Source organism: Cydia splendana, chromosome 14, assembly GCF_910591565.1.
Source record: "Cydia splendana chromosome 14, ilCydSple1.2, whole genome shotgun sequence".
NCBI lineage: Eukaryota > Metazoa > Arthropoda > Insecta > Lepidoptera > Tortricidae > Cydia > Cydia splendana.
Window position 1 is genome coordinate 7,270,061 of NC_085973.1, and position 21,485 is coordinate 7,291,545.

The 21,485-nt window shown below is 37.3% G+C and overlaps 4 protein-coding genes across 9 annotated transcripts in view; 1 reads left to right on the forward strand and 3 right to left on the reverse strand.

Moving 5' to 3' along the window:
• LOC134797134 (protein sprint) overlaps positions 1-21,485 on the forward strand; it is a 197,258-nt gene that overhangs the window by 116,941 nt on the left and 58,832 nt on the right. The gene's annotated exons all lie outside the window — the stretch shown is intronic.
• Positions 214-3,029, reverse strand: LOC134797135 (solute carrier family 22 member 3-like). Its single transcript, XM_063769378.1, has 7 exons — positions 2,834-3,029; positions 2,392-2,524; positions 2,208-2,308; positions 1,720-1,871; positions 969-1,574; positions 572-750; positions 214-401 (listed from the first exon to the last, which is right to left on the reverse strand). Exons 1-7 carry the CDS (start codon positions 2,998-3,000, stop codon positions 237-239), a joined length of 1,503 nt encoding a protein of 500 aa, XP_063625448.1. The 5' UTR covers positions 3,001-3,029; the 3' UTR covers positions 214-236.
• Positions 4,182-6,576, reverse strand: LOC134796942 (solute carrier family 22 member 3-like). Its single transcript, XM_063769135.1, has 3 exons — positions 5,978-6,576; positions 5,717-5,898; positions 4,182-4,391 (listed from the first exon to the last, which is right to left on the reverse strand). The coding sequence occupies exons 1-3, from the start codon at positions 6,573-6,575 to the stop codon at positions 4,194-4,196; spliced, it is 978 nt and encodes a 325-aa protein (XP_063625205.1). The 5' UTR covers position 6,576; the 3' UTR covers positions 4,182-4,193.
• On the reverse strand, positions 8,540-16,274 carry LOC134796873 (solute carrier family 22 member 1-like). Its single transcript, XM_063769078.1, has 5 exons — positions 15,958-16,274; positions 10,243-10,394; positions 9,537-10,142; positions 9,082-9,263; positions 8,540-8,834 (listed from the first exon to the last, which is right to left on the reverse strand). The coding sequence occupies exons 1-5, from the start codon at positions 15,993-15,995 to the stop codon at positions 8,646-8,648; spliced, it is 1,167 nt and encodes a 388-aa protein (XP_063625148.1). The 5' UTR covers positions 15,996-16,274; the 3' UTR covers positions 8,540-8,645.

Consider the following 21,485-nt stretch of genomic DNA (forward strand, 5'->3'; position numbering starts at 1 on the left):
AAGTAAGCAGGTGCCATGTGGAGAATGATTTATTGGCGTACGTGTTTTATGTGAATGTCGTTAAATAATGAAATTTAATGGTGTTCAGCTTTATCGTAATTTTATCGTGATAATATCATAAAGCTAAATGTATTAATTTATTATTAATGGCTGTATTTGTTTGACAATGTATTATTATTAATGGCTGTATTTGTTTGACATGAATCTAAAAAAACTTAACCGTGCACAAATTTATATTAAGACCGACTTTCTGTCAAGATTTTGGCCTCCATGTTTTCGGCCTGGTAGACCGTGTCCGGCAGACATTGGTCAGCGGTGTCCGGCACCAGTAGCGTTGCGAGTCCCGCGATCAGGGACACCACCCCGAACAATAGTGTTGGCAGACCTGACCAGTACGCCATCTATAATTACAATAAAAACAATGTTTTAGACAGTAGCCCTCGGTACATATTTATCTGAGTAAACTAAATAATAATGGAACAAAAAATTATATTCAACAGTTAAACAATAAATTTCTTTGCTGAAAACTGTTACGTTATTATGCATAGCTTTTTTATTTGGGAGTATTTACCAATAACGGCGTTTGTGGTGCTAAAATAGAGCCAATCCTTCCGACAGCCGAGCACAACGCATGCATGGAGTTTCTTGACTGAGTCGGAAAAAGTTCAGAGGTGAATAAGTAGATGATGCAAAAGTTCGCACACGATAAGAGTAAGCCCACCATGTAGTTAGTTATCTGGAGCCAAAGTTCTGAAAATATTAAATTATTTATAATTCGTGTTATTTGAAATAGTAGGTACTTACTATTCAAAATTAAAGGGGCCCCTCAGATTACCAGTTTGCCGGACGATCTCAGCCTGTCAGTTAAACGCCAGGTGACAGTTCCGAACAAATGACAGGCTGATATCGTCCGGCGAACTGGTAATCTGTGGGCCCCTTAATACGTTATGAATTCTTTATAAGCTCACTTTTTGGTAAGAATGGTTGTCCAGTACAAAAGACGGCGCAAGCCACGAAGCAGAATATTAAGGGGCCTTTTCTATGATACTTGGTAATGATGTATGCTGAAAACAGAATTCCCAGACTCTTCATTGCAGATGAGAGACCAAAATTTATATACTTGCTGCCTTCTAATAACGTAGAGTTAACAATCAATCCAACATTTACAAATGTGGCCGAAGCCCACCATATGCCACAAACGAAAAACCGCTTTAGCAACGATCTAGATTTAAACGTGTCTCTTATTACTGAAACGAAGCTCGGTCCTTTATTGACTTCATATGAGATGTTATTTAAATTTTCTTCTATTTCCATTTTATTAAGCTTAGCTGCTTTTTCTATTATTTTCACAGCTTCCTCCTTCTTTCCATTTGTTAGGAGCCACCTGGGGCTCTCGTCCAGCAAGTATATGAAACATAGGGCGAGAAGTCCAGGCGCGTATACGACCCTCAGCAACGTTCGCCAGTAGGGAATCAGCCAAGAAACAAAGGCAAATATAATTCCCCCTATACCAAGACCCGTCATGAATATAGTCGAATATGTGACCCGTGACTTGGTTGCCACCATTTCTATCCCTGTAACAATACAATTGTGATTTTATAAACCATTAATTAGATAGAACTGTTCTGCCTATAATTTTATTATATGTACATTTGACACTTAGCTCTTATAGTTTTAAAAGGCGTTTAATTTATATAATATGCATAAATTATTTCCTACCTAGCATATATACAGGAGACATAGTGTCACCGACTGCCGCTTCCATAAACTCTAGAGATACGTATAGCCAATATGACCTGACAAAACTCTTCATGCATCCCAGCGTCCCGCCTGCTACGCATGTTACTATAGCCATAGTTTTCCTGCCGAACCTAAAAGGTCAAGAACGTAAGATTGAGAAATGACGTCATCTTTATCATTGTATCTAATTAAAAAACGCATTAAACTGATCCCATAAGTTTTTGTAACAAAGCTTTGCACGGAACACTAAAAATTACTATCTACTTGCATATTGGTGTATGAGTTATGGAAATTAGGACTTAAGGGGCCCAATGATTAACAGTCCGCCGGACGGTATCGGCCTGTCAGTTGTTCGGAACTGTCAAAATTTTGTTCTAACTGACAGACCGATACCGTCCGGCGGACTGTTAATCAGTGGGCCCCTTTAGATTACAAATCTACAGTATAGTCAAGACAGCGGACAAGACCTGTCGGACGATGGTCCAATAGTGAGGAGCCCAAACATATATCCTATATTGTGCATGCTTCCAACTGAAGTTCTCTTCCAGTCTTGGCATGCCAACTGAAACTAGAAAAATTGTAATGTATTCGTGTAATGTTTATTTCGTGCAAAAGATATTATTTTGCGCATTATTATTTAGTATTACTTACTTCAGCTACAAAACTGTATGGATTATCATACACCCATTCCGGACACGCCTCAGGATTTCTGCACCATTCTACTGTTTGATTCGGAATATAACTAGTATTCGAAATTTCACTTATGTTAGTTGATTCCTTACACCTGAACATAAACATAAAACATTTTAGTATAGTCTTTTTCGACAATGAACTATATTTTAAACAAATCCGTTTTAAAAATAGAATCTAAAATATAAATCAATATGTAAAAGAGAACGTACGAATTAAAATAATTTTACGGTTGTCGCGCGAGTGACTAAAAAAACGTGAGTTTAAACTGTAAAATTATTTTAATGTTAGTATATCGCACGACACTTTAAAAACGTACAAATTTTTCTACTTATTTCACTACCTATGTTAATAAATTATCTATAGGTGCGACGCGATATAAGCAGCATGTGAATAAACATACCTGTATCCCACTTTCTCAGCAACAATGACATGATTCCAATACCATATAAATTCGAACATATATGCCACAGTCAGAGATATCACTGCCACTCCATGATAACGATCGAACACTTTAAACTTGACCAACACATCGTCTAAATCCAATCTTCCTAACAGGGGGTTCGTCATTGTAAGTTAATTAAAATTATCACCATTACACGCCTGCTGCTCGCAACGATTGTCGCTTGAACTGAGCCTTCGGTAAACTTACAGTAGGTAGCAATAACGGCAATATACATGGTGTGTCTGACCATGGGGCTTTAAATCTAGGGCTTGATTTTACTCGCTAAACTGAGCTACTTTTACTATGGGACTAACCCTAAAATCGGGGAAATTTTTTTGGCTTTTCCATAGGAAACGTCGACATCTGATCAGCCAAAATGTATGAAAAAGTAAAAAAAATTTTCGGGATTTCGGGGTTGGTGCCATAGTAAAAGTAGCTCAGTTTAGCGAGTAGAATCGAGTCCTGGATTTAAAGCCCCATGGTCAGTAACACACAGTATAGGTACTAGCTTTTGCCTGCGTCTTCGTCTGCGCGGAATTAGTAATTTATTCATTAATTCCTTTATAAAACATAATTTACGACTATTTCATAGACCATTATTATACTCGTACATAGATCTTATTCCCTCGCCGTGTTACGAGCGACTGCTGCTTAACTTCACAAAATATATAATGGTAAATATATGTACAGCTGGCAACTAAATAATACTTCATGATACAAACCGCATGACAGGGTCGAGTGGAGTAAATAGACGAGGGAGGCCTTTGCCCAGCAGTGCGACACCAAAGTAGGCTAAACAAATAATACAACACTCAATAAATAGATCATGTGGTACCCTCTAAAATAGATGAAGATAAATTTGTCAGTAAATTTTTATTACACTAAATATTATGTTCTTTTTTTTTCAGGTAATAATCAGTCGGAGCGCACTTTAGTAGTGGTAGTCCTGCCCAAATAGCAAGTATAGTAGGTTATATAATGAAATAAATACTAGTTTATTATTACAAATCGTTTCTATCATAAAATGTTGTATTTTACAGCTATGAATAAACGTGTCACGTTTTCACAAGAAAATGCCATTTTACGAGTTTTTCATCACAACTGAAGCTGTCTTATACACACGGTGGCGAAATAATAAGTGCATTCCTGGTGCTTTGGGATTGTACTGAGCAACTTTTACTATGGGGCCAACCCCAATATCGCGAAAAAAAATTAGTCTATGACAGTGAACATAAAACATTTAATGAGTATGCAAATTACTCGTACTTTACATTGGTTTTCTTGCATTCAAAGTTCTTTATTTACAAAAAAAGTGAATTTAAATGGTTTCCACGGCTTTTTCATACAAGATGGAACCAGGAGGATCGGTCAAAATTTTATTTTCCATTTTCTCGGCCTGGCAAACCGTGTCCGGCAGACTTTGGTCCGTCGTGTCCGGCACTAGGAGCGTCACAAGCCCCGCCGTCAGGGACACTACACCAAACGTCAGTGTTGGCAGACCGGACCAGTACGCCATCTACAAAGTAAAATAATCGGCCAAATGCGAGTCGGACTCACGTTCCAAGGGTTCCGTACATTAAGTCCGACTCACGCTTGACTGCACATTTCTAATAGGTTTTCCTGTCATCTATAGGTATAGCACTATTTTGTGTATTTTTTTTCAAAATTTTAGACCCAGTAGTTTCGGAGATAAAGGGGGGAATTGTCATTTTTCGTCTATTTTCTTTAATAACTTTTAACCTGTGTATTTTTAATTATAAAAAATATATATTTGAAGAGTGCAATATAGTAATAAGGTAGGATTAAAATTAGAACAGTATAAGAATGATGCAATAGATAATATAGATACTATAAGTATAGAAAATAGATGGAATAACATAAGAGATATCATTAAGACTAGTGCGGAAGAAACACTGGGGAGGGAAAAAATTGCACCTAAAAAGAATTGAGTGACTACAGAAATTATGGATCTGATGATTAAAAGACGGAAACTAAGGAATAAAACAGATGAAGAAAGCATACGACAATATAAAAGTCTTACAAATAAAATAACTTTAAAGTGCAGAGAAGCAAAGGCAGCAGACATTGAAAATGCATGTGATAATATGGAACGATGTATGAAAAGAGGAAAAATAGACATAGCATATAAGGTAGTTATAGACATAGGCAAACACCACAAGACAAAAAGTTCTACAATAAAAGATGAAAACGGTAAAATTTTAATAAACAATGAAGATATTTTACAAAGATGGATAAGATACTTTGAAAAATTGTATGAAGGTACTGGTTTAACAGATAATGATTTAGAAACCGTAATGGAAGTAGATGACGATAGATTAGGTCCAGAAATTATTCGAGATGAATTTGATAGAGCTGTAAACAGTATTCAGAACGGCAAAGCTGCAGGAGACGATCAAATTTACATTGAACTCATAAATAAATTAGAGTGTGATGCCATGAAAAATGAAATATTTACTATAGTTAAGGATATGTACACAACAGGCGAAGTTCCAAATGATTTCAAAATAAGTAAAACCATCACATTACCTAAGAAATTAAACACACTTAAACACTAATTTACATATGTGTAGCGAATTTCAACTTAATTGGTCCAGTAGTTTCCGAGGAAATAGGCTGTGACAGACGGACAGACAGATAGACAGACAGACGCACGAGTGATCCTATAAGGGTTCCGTTTTTTTCCTTTTGAGGTACGGATACGGAACCTTAAAAATATCAATGGATCTTCAATTTAAAAATTATTTTTGTATATTAACTACAACGGTTAAAATATATATAGTTACGTCACGTTGATTGCTTAATGAAACTAAATTTAATTACCAATAAAGGTGTCTGCGGAGCGATCATAGCGCCAATTCTTCCGATAGACGAGCACAGCGCATGCATGGAGTTACGAGACTGCGTTGGAAAAAGTTCAGATGTAAAGATATAGACAATGCTGAAGTTTGTACATGACAGTAGCAAACCCACCATGTAGCTGGTTATCTGGAGCCAAAAACTACCTGAAAAATGTACTTTAGTGGGCTTTTGCGAAGCTGCTTATACGTGACATTAATTAATATAAAAAATTAGCTTACCTACTTTTTGGCAAAAACGGTTGTCCAGTACAAAGAACAGCGCAGGCGACGAAGTAAAATATCAAAGGACCTTTTCTGTTAAACTTGTAGATAATGTATGCCGTGGAAAAATTACCCAGCAATTTCATGACAGACGAGATACCAAAATTTATGTATCCTTTGCCGCCTAATAATGTTGAATTGACAATCAATCCAAAATTTACAAAAGTTGCTGCAATCCACCATCCAGAGCAAACGAAAAAACGTTTCAGTAAATAGGACGATGTGAATGTATCTTTAATTACTGTAGTGAAGTTTGTTTCTTCATTCTGTTTATAATATATAGTGTTGAAGTTGTCGTCTATTTCCATTTTATTTAGCTCAGCTGCGTTTCTTATAATCTTTACTGCTTTAATTTTCTTTCCATTGGCTAGGAGCCACCTGGGGCTCTCATCTAGCAAGTAGATAAAGAATATGGCGAGTAGTCCAGGCGCGTACACGACCCTCAGCAAAGTTCGCCAGTAAGGAACGAAACAAGCCACCAGAGCGAGCAGCATCCCTCCTATGCCTGCGCCTGTCGAAGATGTAATCGCGTATGTTGCCCGCGACTTAGTTGCTACCATTTCTACAGCTGAAATAAAGTCAAAGTTCGATAAAATGTACACTGCACTAACTAACCCAATGTTACTGTTTATTTCGTAAATGTTTATTTGTGTTACCTAGCATGTATACTGGTGAAATTGGGTCGCCTACTGCTGCTTCTAAAAGCTCAAGCGCTACGTAGAGCCAATATGAAGTGGCGAAACTCTTCATGCACCCCAGAGTTCCGCCAGAAACGCATGTAAATATTACCATACTCTTCCTTCCGAACCTAAAAATTTACCATAATCAAGTAAACTTTTATATAAATATCAGCATTGCGATACAGAGAGGAAATGCATCCTTGGTACAATGCCTCAGGGGCCTATTTTAGATTTAAGCTAATTATTGATTTCGTTTAGTAGTACCACTGTTTATATATTGTATGTAAATAAATGATTGGAATATTTAAAAAAAAATGTTATTTCGCTTCTTGTGCCTTTGCAGAATTTGCAAATTGCCGGTTGATTGTATAATTTTAGGACCAAAACTTTTACTTGTCAGATAATGGGCCAATAATGAGGAGTCCAAGCATATAACCAAGCACATGTATGCTCCCGACTGAAGTTCTTTTCCATTCTTGACATGCCAACTGAAACTGAAAAAATGTATAAGCCGGTTTTTCTTCCCTTATTTACCAGAATAATTAATTTCACAAAAACAAGTACATACATGCTATTTGAAACAATGCATGAAAATTACTGAAACCAGTATTGGAAAATTAATTTGTATTTATGTAGATTACCTCAGCTACAAAACTGTCAGGTTTATCATAGACCCATTCCAAACATGATTCATATTTATTGCAAGATGGTACTGTGGAATTTAGTGTAATATTAGAGCTTCCATTTATGTGCATTGACTCTGAACTAAACGCAATACATCTGAAAATATAATAACCTATGATGGAACCAACGTTTCTTACTTAAGTAATTGTGCATTTTATCAGAGCATTTATTTTATAAGGAAGTTCACGAAAACGAGTTACATATGTTTAGATAAACATACCTGTATCCTACTTTTTCAGCAATAATAACGTGATTACAATACCATGCAAATTCAAGCGTTTGTCCCATAATGAGGAACATGAGAGTCACCACATGATAACGATCATTCAATTTGAACTTCGCCAAAACGTCGTCCAGATCTAACCGACCTAACAAGGGATTCGCCATTGAAAATTCATTAAAATTAACACACAAACACATCTACTTTTCACAATGTGCCGCTTAAAACTGTAAAAGAGAGCATGTTGTTGATAGTATTTCCTTTTAATGATACGGTAATATTCATTTTAACGATGTAATATTACGGCTGGTTTGAGTAGGTAAAATAAATCTTCGTTATTTTTCTCGTATAAAATATTTTATCATACATGTTTTGTGGGTACGTTTGAAACGTTTTTTTACAATAACATACAAGATACAATAAGATGAACCCAATAGCGCCCACGTCGACTTTTGGGAACCCCTAATTTTTCTGATCGTGTTAGGTATAGTTACAGTAGTGAATTCAAAGCCGTAACTCAGGTGTACCCAAGCGGGTACAACGGGCGCTATGGGTATATGTTAAGTATTATAACCAAGCGTGCCGATTGATATCTACTTCGACGTCCATACGTCGTAATCGTAATACTATGGTAGCATGAGAGCAAATTAGTGATGGGAGCGCCGCTTTGAATTGATTCATTCGCATTACCTACTTCTGCAAACTTTGTGTCCGAGACAAGAACTTTCAAACAAGGCTAAGCTCTGTTTGGTGTTTTTATTGGTAAGTATATAAATATTTAATAAGTTTTTTTCCAGAGATAACACCGCTTTAATCTTTTTATTGATGAAACAAAGAAGAACCTTGTTTTTTTGTATTTATATTTTCAATTTTTTTATTTATATTTCAATATAAAAAAATAATTTTTATGTCACTGGCATATTTAACAAAATAGCCTAGTTGTGTCTATGACAAGTGACCACAAAACATTTCATGAGTATGCAAATTACTTTACATTGGTTTTATTGCAAAGTTAATTATTTTCCAAAAAAATGAAATTAAGTGGTTTACGTCGCTTTTTCGTACAAGATGGAATCAGGAGGATCGGTCAAAATTTTATTTTCCATTTTCTCGGCCTGGCAAACCGTGTCCGGCAGACTTTGGTCCGTCGTGTCCGGCACTAGGAGCGTCACTAGCCCCGCCGTCAGGGACACTACACTGAACGTCAGTGTTGGCAGACCGGACCAGTACGCCATCTACAATTTCAAATATAAGTAACTGAATTAACTAGTAAAAGAACGTTGTATTTATGTTTATGTATTTATAAATAAATCTAAGCTCATCTCAAATTAGACAAAACACATTGCTGTACAAAGGCCTATCCCCTATGATCACAACGAGCGGTTGTGTGATCCTGGGGGCTGCCCAGATCGTCAATCGACCTTTTCAGTAGACACTAGAATATTTAAGCATAAAATTTTGTTTATAAATGTCAATATTTACCAACAAAGGCGTTTGAGGCGATATCATAGAGCCAATCCTTCCAACTGCAGAACACAGTGCATGCATAGAGTTCCTCGACTGAGTGGGGAACAGCTCCGACGTGAATATATAGATGATGGAGAAGCTCGTACATGACAACAGAAAGCCCACCATGTAGTTGGTTATCTGCAGCCACAAAAGATCTGAAAATTGACATATCTTATTCAATCGGAGTCAAGTGTCATACAGTTCTCCGGGATACTGAGTAGCTTAACTGCGGAGTAAGGCTCCTGGTCCAACTCTACAGCTTTAATCCTACATATTGGTCTGTCTGTAGGTTATATTATGGTGTTGTCCGAAATTACAAGCGTCCTTAGACTATAGTGTCTTCTGAGGGTCGAGGCTAAAAATACCTTATAAGTGTATAATCAATTAATCAACCTCATTGAATACATGCTTACTTACTTAATACTTACTTCTTGGTAAAAACGGTTGTCCAGCGCATAGGATAGCGCAAGCCACAAAACCAACTATCAAAGGAACTTTTCTATTGAACTTATTAATGATGTTACCAGCACAAAAATTACCCACGCATTTCATTGTAGCTGTAAGTCCAAAGTTTAAATACTTGTTGCCTTGTAAAAACGTTGAATTGACAATCAAACCAAAATATACGAAAGTTCCGGTCATCCACCATATAGAACAAACGAAAAATCGTTTCAAGAGGGTTGTTGATTTGAACGTGTCTCTTATTACTGTCGTAAAGCTTGGTCCCATATCTTTTTCGTACGAAATTAAGTTTAGGTTTTCTTCTTTTTCCATTTTATTAAGCTTAGTTGCTTTCGTTATTATGTTTACTGCTTTGTCCTTCTTTCCATTGGCTAAGAGCCACCTTGGGCTTTCATCGAGTAAGTAGATGAAAAATATGGCGAGTAGTCCAGGCGCGTATATGACCCTCAGCAACGTTCGCCAGTATGGAATCATCCAGGCTGCCAGGGCGAATAATATTCCTCCCAGACCGGCTCCCGTCATGCATATCGTTGTATATGTGGCTCGCGATTTTGATGCAACCATTTCAATAGCTGTAATAAAGTCATGGTATTATCATGATGATAGGTAGTTTTCATATAATTTCATTAAATATACATAATAGATGTAGTCTAGTAGTCTAGACTTCCTCACCTAGCGTGTATATTGGTGATATTGGATCACCTATTGCCGCTTCCAAGAACTCAAGTGTCACGTAAAGCCAGTATGACGTGGCGAAGCTCTTGGCGATCCCTAAAGTGCCGCCTGCTACACCTGTCATTACAACTAGCGTCTTCCTTCCGAATCTGAAAATTAAATCTAATTACTTTACTATTTTTGGTTTTTACTGAATGTCAAAGGGTGGTGTTTTGGTCATCACAATTTTTTTTATTTTGTTGCATATACAGAATGGCCCATTTAGATCGGTCAGTATGGCAAAATCTGAAACTATAAGACATACTTACAACTATTTAGTAACAAGAAAAACTGCATTCATACATTAAAAAAAAAACCGGACAAGTGCGAGTCGGACTCGGCCACCGAGGGTTCCGTACATTTTAGTATTTGTTGTTATAGCGGCAACAGTAATACATCATCTGTGAAAATTTCAACTGTCTAGCTATCACGGTTCGTGAGATACAGCCTGGGGGCTGTCCATAAATTACGTCATCGATTTTTGACGATTTTTGACCCCCCCCCCCCTATAATCATCCAAAAATCATGCTTCAAATGACCCCATTTCCTCCTACTTCATGCTACCGTCATCCGATGTCCAGACCCCCCCCCCCCCCTAATTTGAAATGACGTAATTTATGAATAGCCCCCTGGTGACAGACGGACGGACGGACGGACAGCGGAGTCTTAGTAATAGGGTCCCGTTTTACCCTTTGGGTACGGTACCCTAAAAAGTATGTAAAATGTATTGAAAAAAATGTTGGTAATTTCGAAAACTTACTAAAATAAATTAAAGCATATGAAAACTATAATTAATAAAATACGTTCATGTTAACCGAAGACTATTTATTGTGAGACAGAACGACATGACAGCAATTCATATAAAAACATATTTGGAACACCACAGTTCCATATTTAAATCAACACTGTAGATGGCGCTGCTGGATATCATAAAACTACACCCCCACTATATCTAAGCATAGCCATCAGCATCATCAGCATTAAAAAAAACAGCTTTAAAAAGAACTACACATACCTACTACTTAGGCACAAGTCCTAACTTCTCAACAAATCTAAAGTGCTTGACAAACCCTAGACTCTTAGTTAATAAGTCAGCTGGCATCTCAGCTGTCGCTAAGTATTTTGCTTCTACCACACCTTTAGCTATTATATCCCTACTAAAGTGGTAACGTATGTCAACATGCTTCGACCTATTATGAAACACAGGGTTGGCCAATAACTTCAGAGCACTTTGGTTGTCATTATAAATTGTAATTAATGACATCTTATTTGTAATTTCATGGTACAATGACCTTAAGTACATAGCTTCTTTAATACACTCAGAAATACTAATATATTCTGATTCACAACTGCTCAAGGACACGCTATTCTGCTTCTTACTGCACCATGAAACTACACTGCCAGACAAAGTGAAACAAAATCCTGAATAGGACCTCCTATCAAGAACATTACTGCCCCAGTCAGCGTCAACAAACCCGGTAAGCTTTGAATCAGACTCGCTACTATACCTGAGGCAATAGTGTTTTGTTTTCTTGAGATAACGCAAAACACGTTTGGCATGAGCCCAGTGTTCTCTACCATGACAGTTATTAAACTGGCTCAGATACCCTACACTGAAAGCAATGTCAGGCCGTGTCAAAACCGCTAGGTACATGAGACTACCAATGAGTTGTTGATAAGGTAATTCAGTATCACAGCTCTCACCTTTATCTAAGTTCAATCTTTCCTCCATAGGAGTTTGAGCAGTGTTACAGTCTGTCATATTGAACTTATGCAACAACTTGTTAACATAATCCTCCTGATCTAAAGTTATTACATTATGTTCTTTATCAACACACACATTCATACCTAAGCACTGTTTGACCTGACCAAGATCTTTTAATTTAAAATGTGAAGACAGTACCTGTTTCAAACTTTTGGTTTCCTTTTCATTATTAGAAAACACAAAGAAATCATCGACATATAGAGCTACTACAGTCAAACCATTGTCATTTTTCACATATAAGCAAGGTTCAAGTTTAGACCTAGTATAACCATACTCGGTTAAGCAATCATCTACCCTCCTGTACCACGCCCTTGAGGATTGTTTGAGACCATATATGGCTCGCTTCAACTTAAGCACCTGTCCTTTACCTTCAGATGAAGGAAAGCCTTCTGGCTTCTCCATATAAATATCCTCCTCAAGATAGCCGTTCAGGAAAGCAGTAGTCACGTCTAAATGAGAAATATCTAAATTTAATTGAACCGACAAAGCAAATAAAAGTCTGAGAGTTGTATGCCTTACCACTGGCGCGAAGGTTTCGTCATAGTCCACTCCGTACTTCTGAGTATAGCCCTTGGCTACTAACCTGGCTCGGAACCGCACATTGCCCTCACTATCGTACTTCTTCTTAAGTACCCACTTGCACTTTACGACACTAGAGTCTTTTGGAACGCTGACAAGCTCCCAGGCCTCGTTGTCTTCGAAACTTTTCAACTCTTCTGCCATAGCTTGTCTCCATTGCTCTTTCTCTGGTCCGCGCAAAGCCTCTGATAGTGAAAGACCACTGGCATCATCCATCCTGCTAGCATCTGAACATAGATTTGAAATGCCATACCTTTCAGGCGCTTTTCTTTGTTCTGCTGTTCTCAGGACTGGACCGATCCTCTCAGGAGCAGGAACATTTTCAGGAACTGAAACACTCTCAGTTGTGGTGTCTGCATCCTCATACTCACTAGGGTTCATTGACTCAAAAGATGAATCAGTCAAAGTTCTGGAAATATCTGGACTCTCATCCCCCACTGAACTTTGACACCCTACTTCAGCTTTTTGTATTGTTTGTTGTTGAACTTCAATTTGGCAATACTCTTGTTTTTCAAAAACCTTTACGTCCCTCGCTGTGAAAAATGTTCTCTTTTCAGGATCGAAAAGTCTATATCCTTTGACCCCTTCTGGGTAACCCATTAGGATAGCTTCCTTAGACTTTTTCTGCCACTTCACCCTTTTCTCTTTGGGGATGTGGACCATGACAGTACTGCCGAAGATTCTTAGGTGACTTAGGTCTGGCTTTGTCCCTGTCCACATTTCAAAAGGTGTTTTGTTGTTTAATCCTGAAGCTATTGTCCTGTTCCGTAGATAAACTGCACAACTACATGCTTCTGCCCAGAATTCTGTGGGTAGCTCGGAGTCAAATAACAGGCATCTAGCCTTCTCACACACCACACGATTCTGGCGCTCGCACAACCCATTTTGTTCAGGCGTATAAGGGTTCGTCCGTTGATGCAGTATCCCATTTACCTTCAGGAACTCGCTGAACTTCTTGCTGCAAAATTCAAGACCATTATCACTCCTTATAATCTTGATCTTTTTGTCAAGTTCATTCTCAACTTTAGCTTTAAATTCTTTGAAACAATCCAGAGCTTGACTTTTCTCTTTCAAAAAATATATAAATGCCATACGACTATAGTCATCCACAAATAGCAAATAATATCGTGATCCTCCAAGAGATGTCACTTCCATTGGACCAGCTATATCCATGTGGATAACATTCAGTAAATTGTCACTTCTATTGCAATTATTAGGAAATGGCAGTCTGCATTGTTTGCCTTCACAACATACCTTGCATTTACTGATGTCAATCTTGTCGCTAATACTGAAACCTTCCACTGCATCCTTCATTTTCGTCATGTATGAGCTGTTAACATGGGCGAGACGACGGTGCCAAGTCTCGGCAGACACTGCCATAGCAACGTTGGTCGTATTTTCTGGCATATTCAATTTGTAAACGCCGTTTGTCAAAGTAGCCGTAGCAACAAGCTGTCCACTTCTGTTGTAAATCTTACAACCTTTCTTAGTGAAGTCTACTTTATTACCTTTCTTTATCAGTTGGCTTACAGATAACAGGTTCGTAGTTAAACTCGGTACACATAAAACATCTTCAACAGTTATGTCGAACTCACTGTCGGAAGTCACAGTCGTAATCTGTACGTTTCCGGAGCACAACACTGGCATACATGCCTTATTTGCTGCAATTATCTCGTGAGTAGCCGGCTCGTACGATGCATTCATAACCCAACTTTCATTTGCCGTAAAATGGGTACTAGCGCCGCTATCAATGTAGTAATCATTTTTCTTAAAGTCGGCACTTAAAAACACAGCACTGAATGCATTCGACTGTTTACGTGTACAATTTTTTTCGATATTTGGGCACTGATTTCGATAATGCCCCGGGGCCTTGCATCGAAAGCATTTCACATTGACAGTTCTGACTTTTGACATTTCGCCGCCATCCTGTTTACCACAGACAATCTTTGTTTTATTCTTTTTGTTATGTTGGTAACTTGACGTACTCGCGAACGCACTCTCAGTCTCGTTCCCATTCCTTGTCAAATTTGAATTTTTCTCTTCCATGTCTAAAAGTTTTGTTTTGATGGCATCTGTCGTGATAGAAATGCCGGAATGCTCTATTGCCATGATCATTGGGGAATATTTCTCAGGCAAACCTGCTAATAATAGCGAGCCGATCCATTCATCACTAATGGCAAAACCCGTACCACTTAATTTTTGACCATTTTCAACCATTTTCGTTACGTATTCTGTCATCGAAGTCGAATTTTCGAGTCTTATGGAAATTAAATTTCGCAACAACGTAATTTTTCTGGCGAAACCAGAGTCATCAAATAAGCTTTTGAGTTTAGTCCATAATTCAAACGTAGTTTTGATGCCTTTTACATGGACATACAAGGAAGGGTCGATTGTCAAAATCAATTTTGCACGGGCTTTTTCGTCATCTGCAACTTCTGTACCCGTAGCTTCTGGCTTACGCGTAATAAACTTCTGCGTGCCCTCTAGGATAAGAAAATTCTCTGCAGCGAAAACCCATTCACAATAGTTCTCTCGGCCACGTAACTTGGGCACATTCGTCACATAGTTTGGTGACGACATCTTCGGATTTCTGTCACAGATCGCACTCACAATATATCACACACGATACACTATAAACTGGCAATCTAATACTTGACTAACCCCCCGTATTTATCACTTTAAATCGCCCATAACCTATAATTAATAAAATACGTTCATGTTAACCGAAGACTATTTATTGTGAGACAGAACGACATGACAGCAATTCATATAAAAACATATTTGGAACACCACAGTTCCATATTTAAATCAACACTGTAGATGGCGCTGCTGGATATCATAAAACTACAAAAACAATGCATTTTATTCATTTCAGATATCATGTTTCATAGTAACATTTACTGCTTATAAGACCTACACAATCGATATCTAAATAGAAATAGTGTTAGTTTTATTTTTCAAAACGTCCGGGTTCGATTCCCGAGCTGAGTACACATTTTTTTAATGTATGAATGCAGTTTTTCTTGTTACTAAAATCGATGACATGGTTCCTAAGAAGAGATCGCCGTATGTCTTATAGTTTCAGATTTTCCCATACTGACCGATCTAAATAGGCCACCCTGTATTTCATAAATTTACTCCGTATATAACCTATCAGAGATCGGATTTGTTTGTTTAATTTAATACTAATTTCTATTTATTTTAATAAAAAAAATGTTTATTGTTGTAATGTATCTTCGCTTATCTTTCGGTAATTAAAAGTAAGTATCTCACTTTTGTTATCGGAATTATCTGCAACTTCTCTTTTTAGTTCCAAATTATGTAGGTACCTGTCAGACAATGGGCCTACGGTAAGAAGCCCCAGCATGTATCCGAAACAGTGTACGCTTCCAACTGAAGTTCTCTTCCATTCTTGACATGCCAACTGGAACTAGAGAGAAATCAATGTAAAAATATGAATGCACAAGCTCTAAATGTCTCTGAACAAAACACCTAGATTTTGTGCGAAAGTAATAATAGGCTACATGACAAATTTTCATTTATAGTATCAATCGATCAGGTTTGTTTTTAGGATCGAATGTGTATATGGGAACCATTGCATTAAAGCAATACAAAAGACAGAAATGAGAGTCAAAGTCCGACAGTCGTACTTCACTCGCGAAACGCTGCTATCGAAACGATAAGTGAATGTGACGTCAAGGTCGCTGAGAGTCCATCTTGAAGTACCTATAGACAAAACAAGAAAATTGTGGTTTTGTCGGTGAAATAATGCGTTTATGTATTTAAATAGTTGCTATACAATTTTTTTTAATAAAATGTAAGGAATGGGATGGTATCCTCACTTATTTGCTTTTTGGAAGTTAAAAAAAACTAAATTTTGAAACTTTCAGGTCCTATATTTTACATTATATGTTACATTTCCAAGATAGTTGAAATTCGACTTAATATCACTATGACAATGTTCAAATTTCAGTTCGATAAAAGTGAAACATACTTAGAACCCTGTAATGTTGGGCCAGCGATGTGTCATCATCCCTATTATATTGTTGTGTAATTTACCTCCCCCACAAAACTGTCTGGATTGTCATAGATCCATTCCGAACACAACTCAGGATTTCTGCACATACTTATGTTCGAGCTGCCACTATAGTTTTCCAACGTTGAACTGATCTTATTACATCTGTAAAAGGAAAGTTGTTTCTGATTGAATGGGATAAACTCAACAGCTAGTAAATAATTTAGAATGCATATGCAGTTTTAAAAAGCGTAAAAGTACCATAAAAAATTAATAAAACTCCACACAAAGTTAAGTCACTTTTGCGGTCTTTTATGTAGTTGGCAACAGCCAGTTTTAATACATTTAATATTACAGTTCGTCTGTGTTTTCAAATTATTTTGGTCACAAATACCCATCTTCTAATCTCTTCCATTATAACCTGTTTCTTTCAAACCAAATCGGTTTCAAATGTAGATTTTTCAAATATTTTGGACTCGACAGGGTACTCTTTTGAGACCATTGTGCCATATCCTGGATAAAATTGGAATAGACTTACCTGTATTCTATTTTTCCAGCAATGATAACGTGGTTAGTATACCATATGAATTCGAACATAAGCCCCACGGTTAGGAGCATAATAGTAACCGCGTGATAACGACCGTATACTTCGAACTTCCTCAAAACGTCGTCTAAAGCCAAGCTTTTCCCGTCTATTAAGGGATTCGCCATTTTCATAGACTACTATATACAATACATAGATTGATCTTACTCCCGCAACGTGTTACGAGCGACTGCTGCTTGACGTCACAAAAACTATATAGACCGCGAATCGCCAGATTCGCCTCCCGGGAGAAAACTCGTATGGGGTTACTGATTTTTTTTAATTTACAATAGCATCTAAACTATCATCTGACAAAGTATCAAACGGGAGGCGATGACTGAAAGGATTATTTTTTACATGTTCATGTGACCAGCTGACGGTCTTTCCACCGCGATACAACCGGCTGACGATTTTTTTTTACTTACAATATGCATCTAAACTATCATCTGACAAAGTATCAAGCGGAATGTTCTTTATCTGGCAAATTAAGTTAAGATAAACCAATAAGGAGGTTTGAGTTATTATAACTAATTTCATTATACAGGTAACTTACTTGTACTCTATTTTCCCAGCCACGATAACATGATTAGTGTACCATATAAATTCAAACATGAGCCCCACTGTCAGGAGTACTATGGAACCCGCGTGATAGCGATCGTATAAATTAAACTTTGCCAAAACTTCGTCCAAATCCAACTTCCGTACTTCCAACAGAGATCTCTCCATTTTTTTTCAATTTGCAACCATCAGAAACAAAATACAAAATCACAAATGAACGCCCTATTCTCATAACTAATCACATGAAACTGCAGCTAGAACGAATTGTCGAACGAATCGAGAGCGTAAACATTTTTATAGATGCCAACTCAAAATTAAGTACAACTGGTTCCGCATATTGAAGTTTTTAGCATTCTTTGCATAAATCTATTGCACTGGTTGTCCTTCGTTTGATTTCAATGTTTAGGATACTCTTTCCGAGTTGATTACCGCAAAAGTTTTAGTCTCTTTTTTTATCGCCTTGGGCACCGGTCTTACAGCATTTAATAACTGGAGTCGCCTTTAAGAGCTTACCCCTCTGCCGAAAAACTTGCACAATTGTGCAAACTTTTGTATTGACTGACATGGCTATTTGTACGTTACGTACAAATCATGTAGAAATAGCAATACATTTGACGTCCCCTCCCCCGCAAAACTCGGCAAACTGTTTCGTAAAGAAAATGACAGCGATGACGTCTCCAGTTACTAAATGCTCTAAGGCACTGGTAGACAAAGAGCATCATTTCAGGGCTTATGTCTGGAAAGTTTCAAACATAACTTTAAGATAGATCATGTGGTACCCTCTAAAATAGATGAAGATAAATGTATGTCAGTAAATTGTTCATTACACTAAATAGTTTGTTCTTTTTTTTTTCAGGTAATAATCAGTTCCGCCAGCACATCTTAACAAGCTCAGTCGGTGCGCACTTCAGCTTACTACTATTAATGGCGAACTACCAGGGTAGTTCTGCCTCTGGGAGTAAAGTAGGTAACAGAATGAAATAATTGCTAGCTTATTATTAAAAAGCGTAAAATATATATTTTACAGGGGTCTCTATTGTTTTCCATAAAGTTTTAAGTCATAATGTATTATTTTTCCGCATTTTCGTTAGTCATAATTTGGTTTTTCTTAGAAACGCGTAACCTTTCAAGATTGCCATAAAACAAATCTAACCTAACCTATCTATAGGATAACCTTACGAAAATCCTGAAAAGTTAACGGCTTCAGAATTATGACTAATGGTAATCTGACAATCGTTACATTATGACTTTCAATAATTATGTCAAACGAAGGGATCCCATTTTGCAGCTATAAATAAACGTTGTCACGTTTTCACATTAAAATGTCATTGTACGTGTGTTTCATCACAGTGTTAAAAGTGATGTTTGCTTTATCACGTCGTTGTCGTCCTCCATAACATTCGGCCTTCTGCAGGCGTATTATGGATCGCTTTATCTACATTTATCCACGTGATAAAATAACTGTCACTTTTTAACTCCGCAGGATAGAAAGAGACGGAAACCGTTTTATCACGCTATCACGTAGACAAAAACGACCATCATATCCGTACTGGTTTTCATAAGCGACTGGCCATATCCTCGTTTGGATATTTTCTGACTCACACACGCGCATATCCACCTGATACTAAACCATGTAAACTAGCTAGTGTGCCTCAAGGCTAAAGCGCGGTTAGTCTGAGACCCGACTCCTGAGTCATGTGGTCGGCTAGACAGATCTGCCCCAGTATGCATAAAACAGCCATAAACTCATTCAACCTGTTATCTTATTCACACGCAAGAAATTCCAAATTCAAATCATCTGGTTTTTCATAGGCTGTTACGGCTAAAGTGGCGGAATAACGAGGTAATTATTGGCAATTATTTTGAATACTTATATTAATAGGGATCACATTTTAGATATATTCTTAGAGTAGATCACTTTTCGTCTTGCACTATTTTGGAATTAGATTTCCAGCAGGGGTCGGGCTTTTATATACAAAACGTCGATACATCATCCTTATGTATTGGAAAGCAAGTAAGGATTAAATAAAAATATAAAAAGAGCAAACACTAGCTAAAGTCTCTCTTTAGTTATCGTTGAGTGGTTAAATCTGAGATAATTGAATACAGTGTTTATTGCACAATAAAAAAAGTCATGATTTAACAAAAATAATTCAGTAAGTAGTAACAAAATGCCTAATAGGTTATTTACGAGTTTATTCACTCGAGAGCACTGTTTCACGCCGTAATCCCTGGATCTAAAGAGTTAAGTACTACTAACAACACAGCTTCCTTCCAATCTGTACAAATATAGTCCTTATTAGTTTAAAATAAGGTTCACTAAGGACCGTTGTGTGGGTTAGTGTATACGGCACGCGTTTGCCCTGAATTACTGCAAATAGGTTTAGAAAATATAGCGCTAAGTACTTTTTGCGCCTGAAGACTGCTGATAAAGACTGTTTTCTAAGCCTCTTGAGAGATCTTGTTTATAGGTTTATCTTTTATTTTGAAGTGCATACACGTATACGTTGCTTTAATGTTTGATAATTCACTGTAAAAACAGTCAGCGGTCGTTCTGTAGGCCTAGAGTTAGACCAAGAAAAGTCTGCAGCGATTTTGATAGCCTACGCAGTGCAATTGTTATTTTAAACGTCAAACTTCTATGAAATTATGACGTATAAATAACACTTGCACTGCGTGGGCTATCAAAATCGCTGCAGACTTTTCTTGGTCTAACTCTATTATGGATGGCTTTATCCACGTGACAAAATATCCGTCACTTTTTAACAGAGCGCGAATGAAAGTGACGGGTAGGTACTGTTTATCCCGCTGTCACGTAGACAAGAACGTCCATGATATCTGCTGGTCTACTTAAGAAGTTTATACTAGGAAGTCTGCGACGCACTGTCTCTGCCAACATAAACATTACATAATCTGTCTGAATTACGAGTCGGGATACAATTTATTACGTCTATATGAACCCGCCGGATGAGTCAGAGCATACCTTTCCGATGTAGAATGTAGATCCTATTATATTTTATCTTCATCTAGTTTGGCGAAAGTGATCCCACTGGCATGCGGCCAGGACCACGACAGACAAAATATTCTAGGGGCAATACATTTGAGCCTCGCAACGGCCGCCAGCGCGCATAAATCCCACCACTATTTATAACCATACTGCTAAATATAAACATTTGACTTTATTGCCCCACCAAATTGTGCACATATGGATATTAATGCCGCGGAAGTGGACAATTTGGTCAGCGCGACCTCCCGGATTTTTACGATAATCGTAACGAGTTTACGTGATTTTTACCGCTTTATGGGAGCATTATGTTTACGACAATATATTTATTCGCGTATTCCGTATTCAGGTCAGATGTCAGTTGAGTTATAAGGAAAGTTTTATTTTTGAACGACGCGATACGAACGATCTTTCGAAATCGTTTGGAATGTCACGAGAGAAGTGTTTTTTCGGGAGTCGTTGGCATTGGCACGATGTACGAGTCTTGTGGTTCTGCTGACACACATTTATGTACCATATTATCAATAATAAGTATTTGTTTAGGTTGATTTTATAAGATAAACTGAAATACATAATATATGTTTATTATTATGTAGACGTTTTAATGTAAAATTAATAATTAATTGGTACGAGTGTCAAGCCTATTAAGTATTAATAAACCAAAAATAACACTTTCAACTCTTAAGTAGTTAGTATT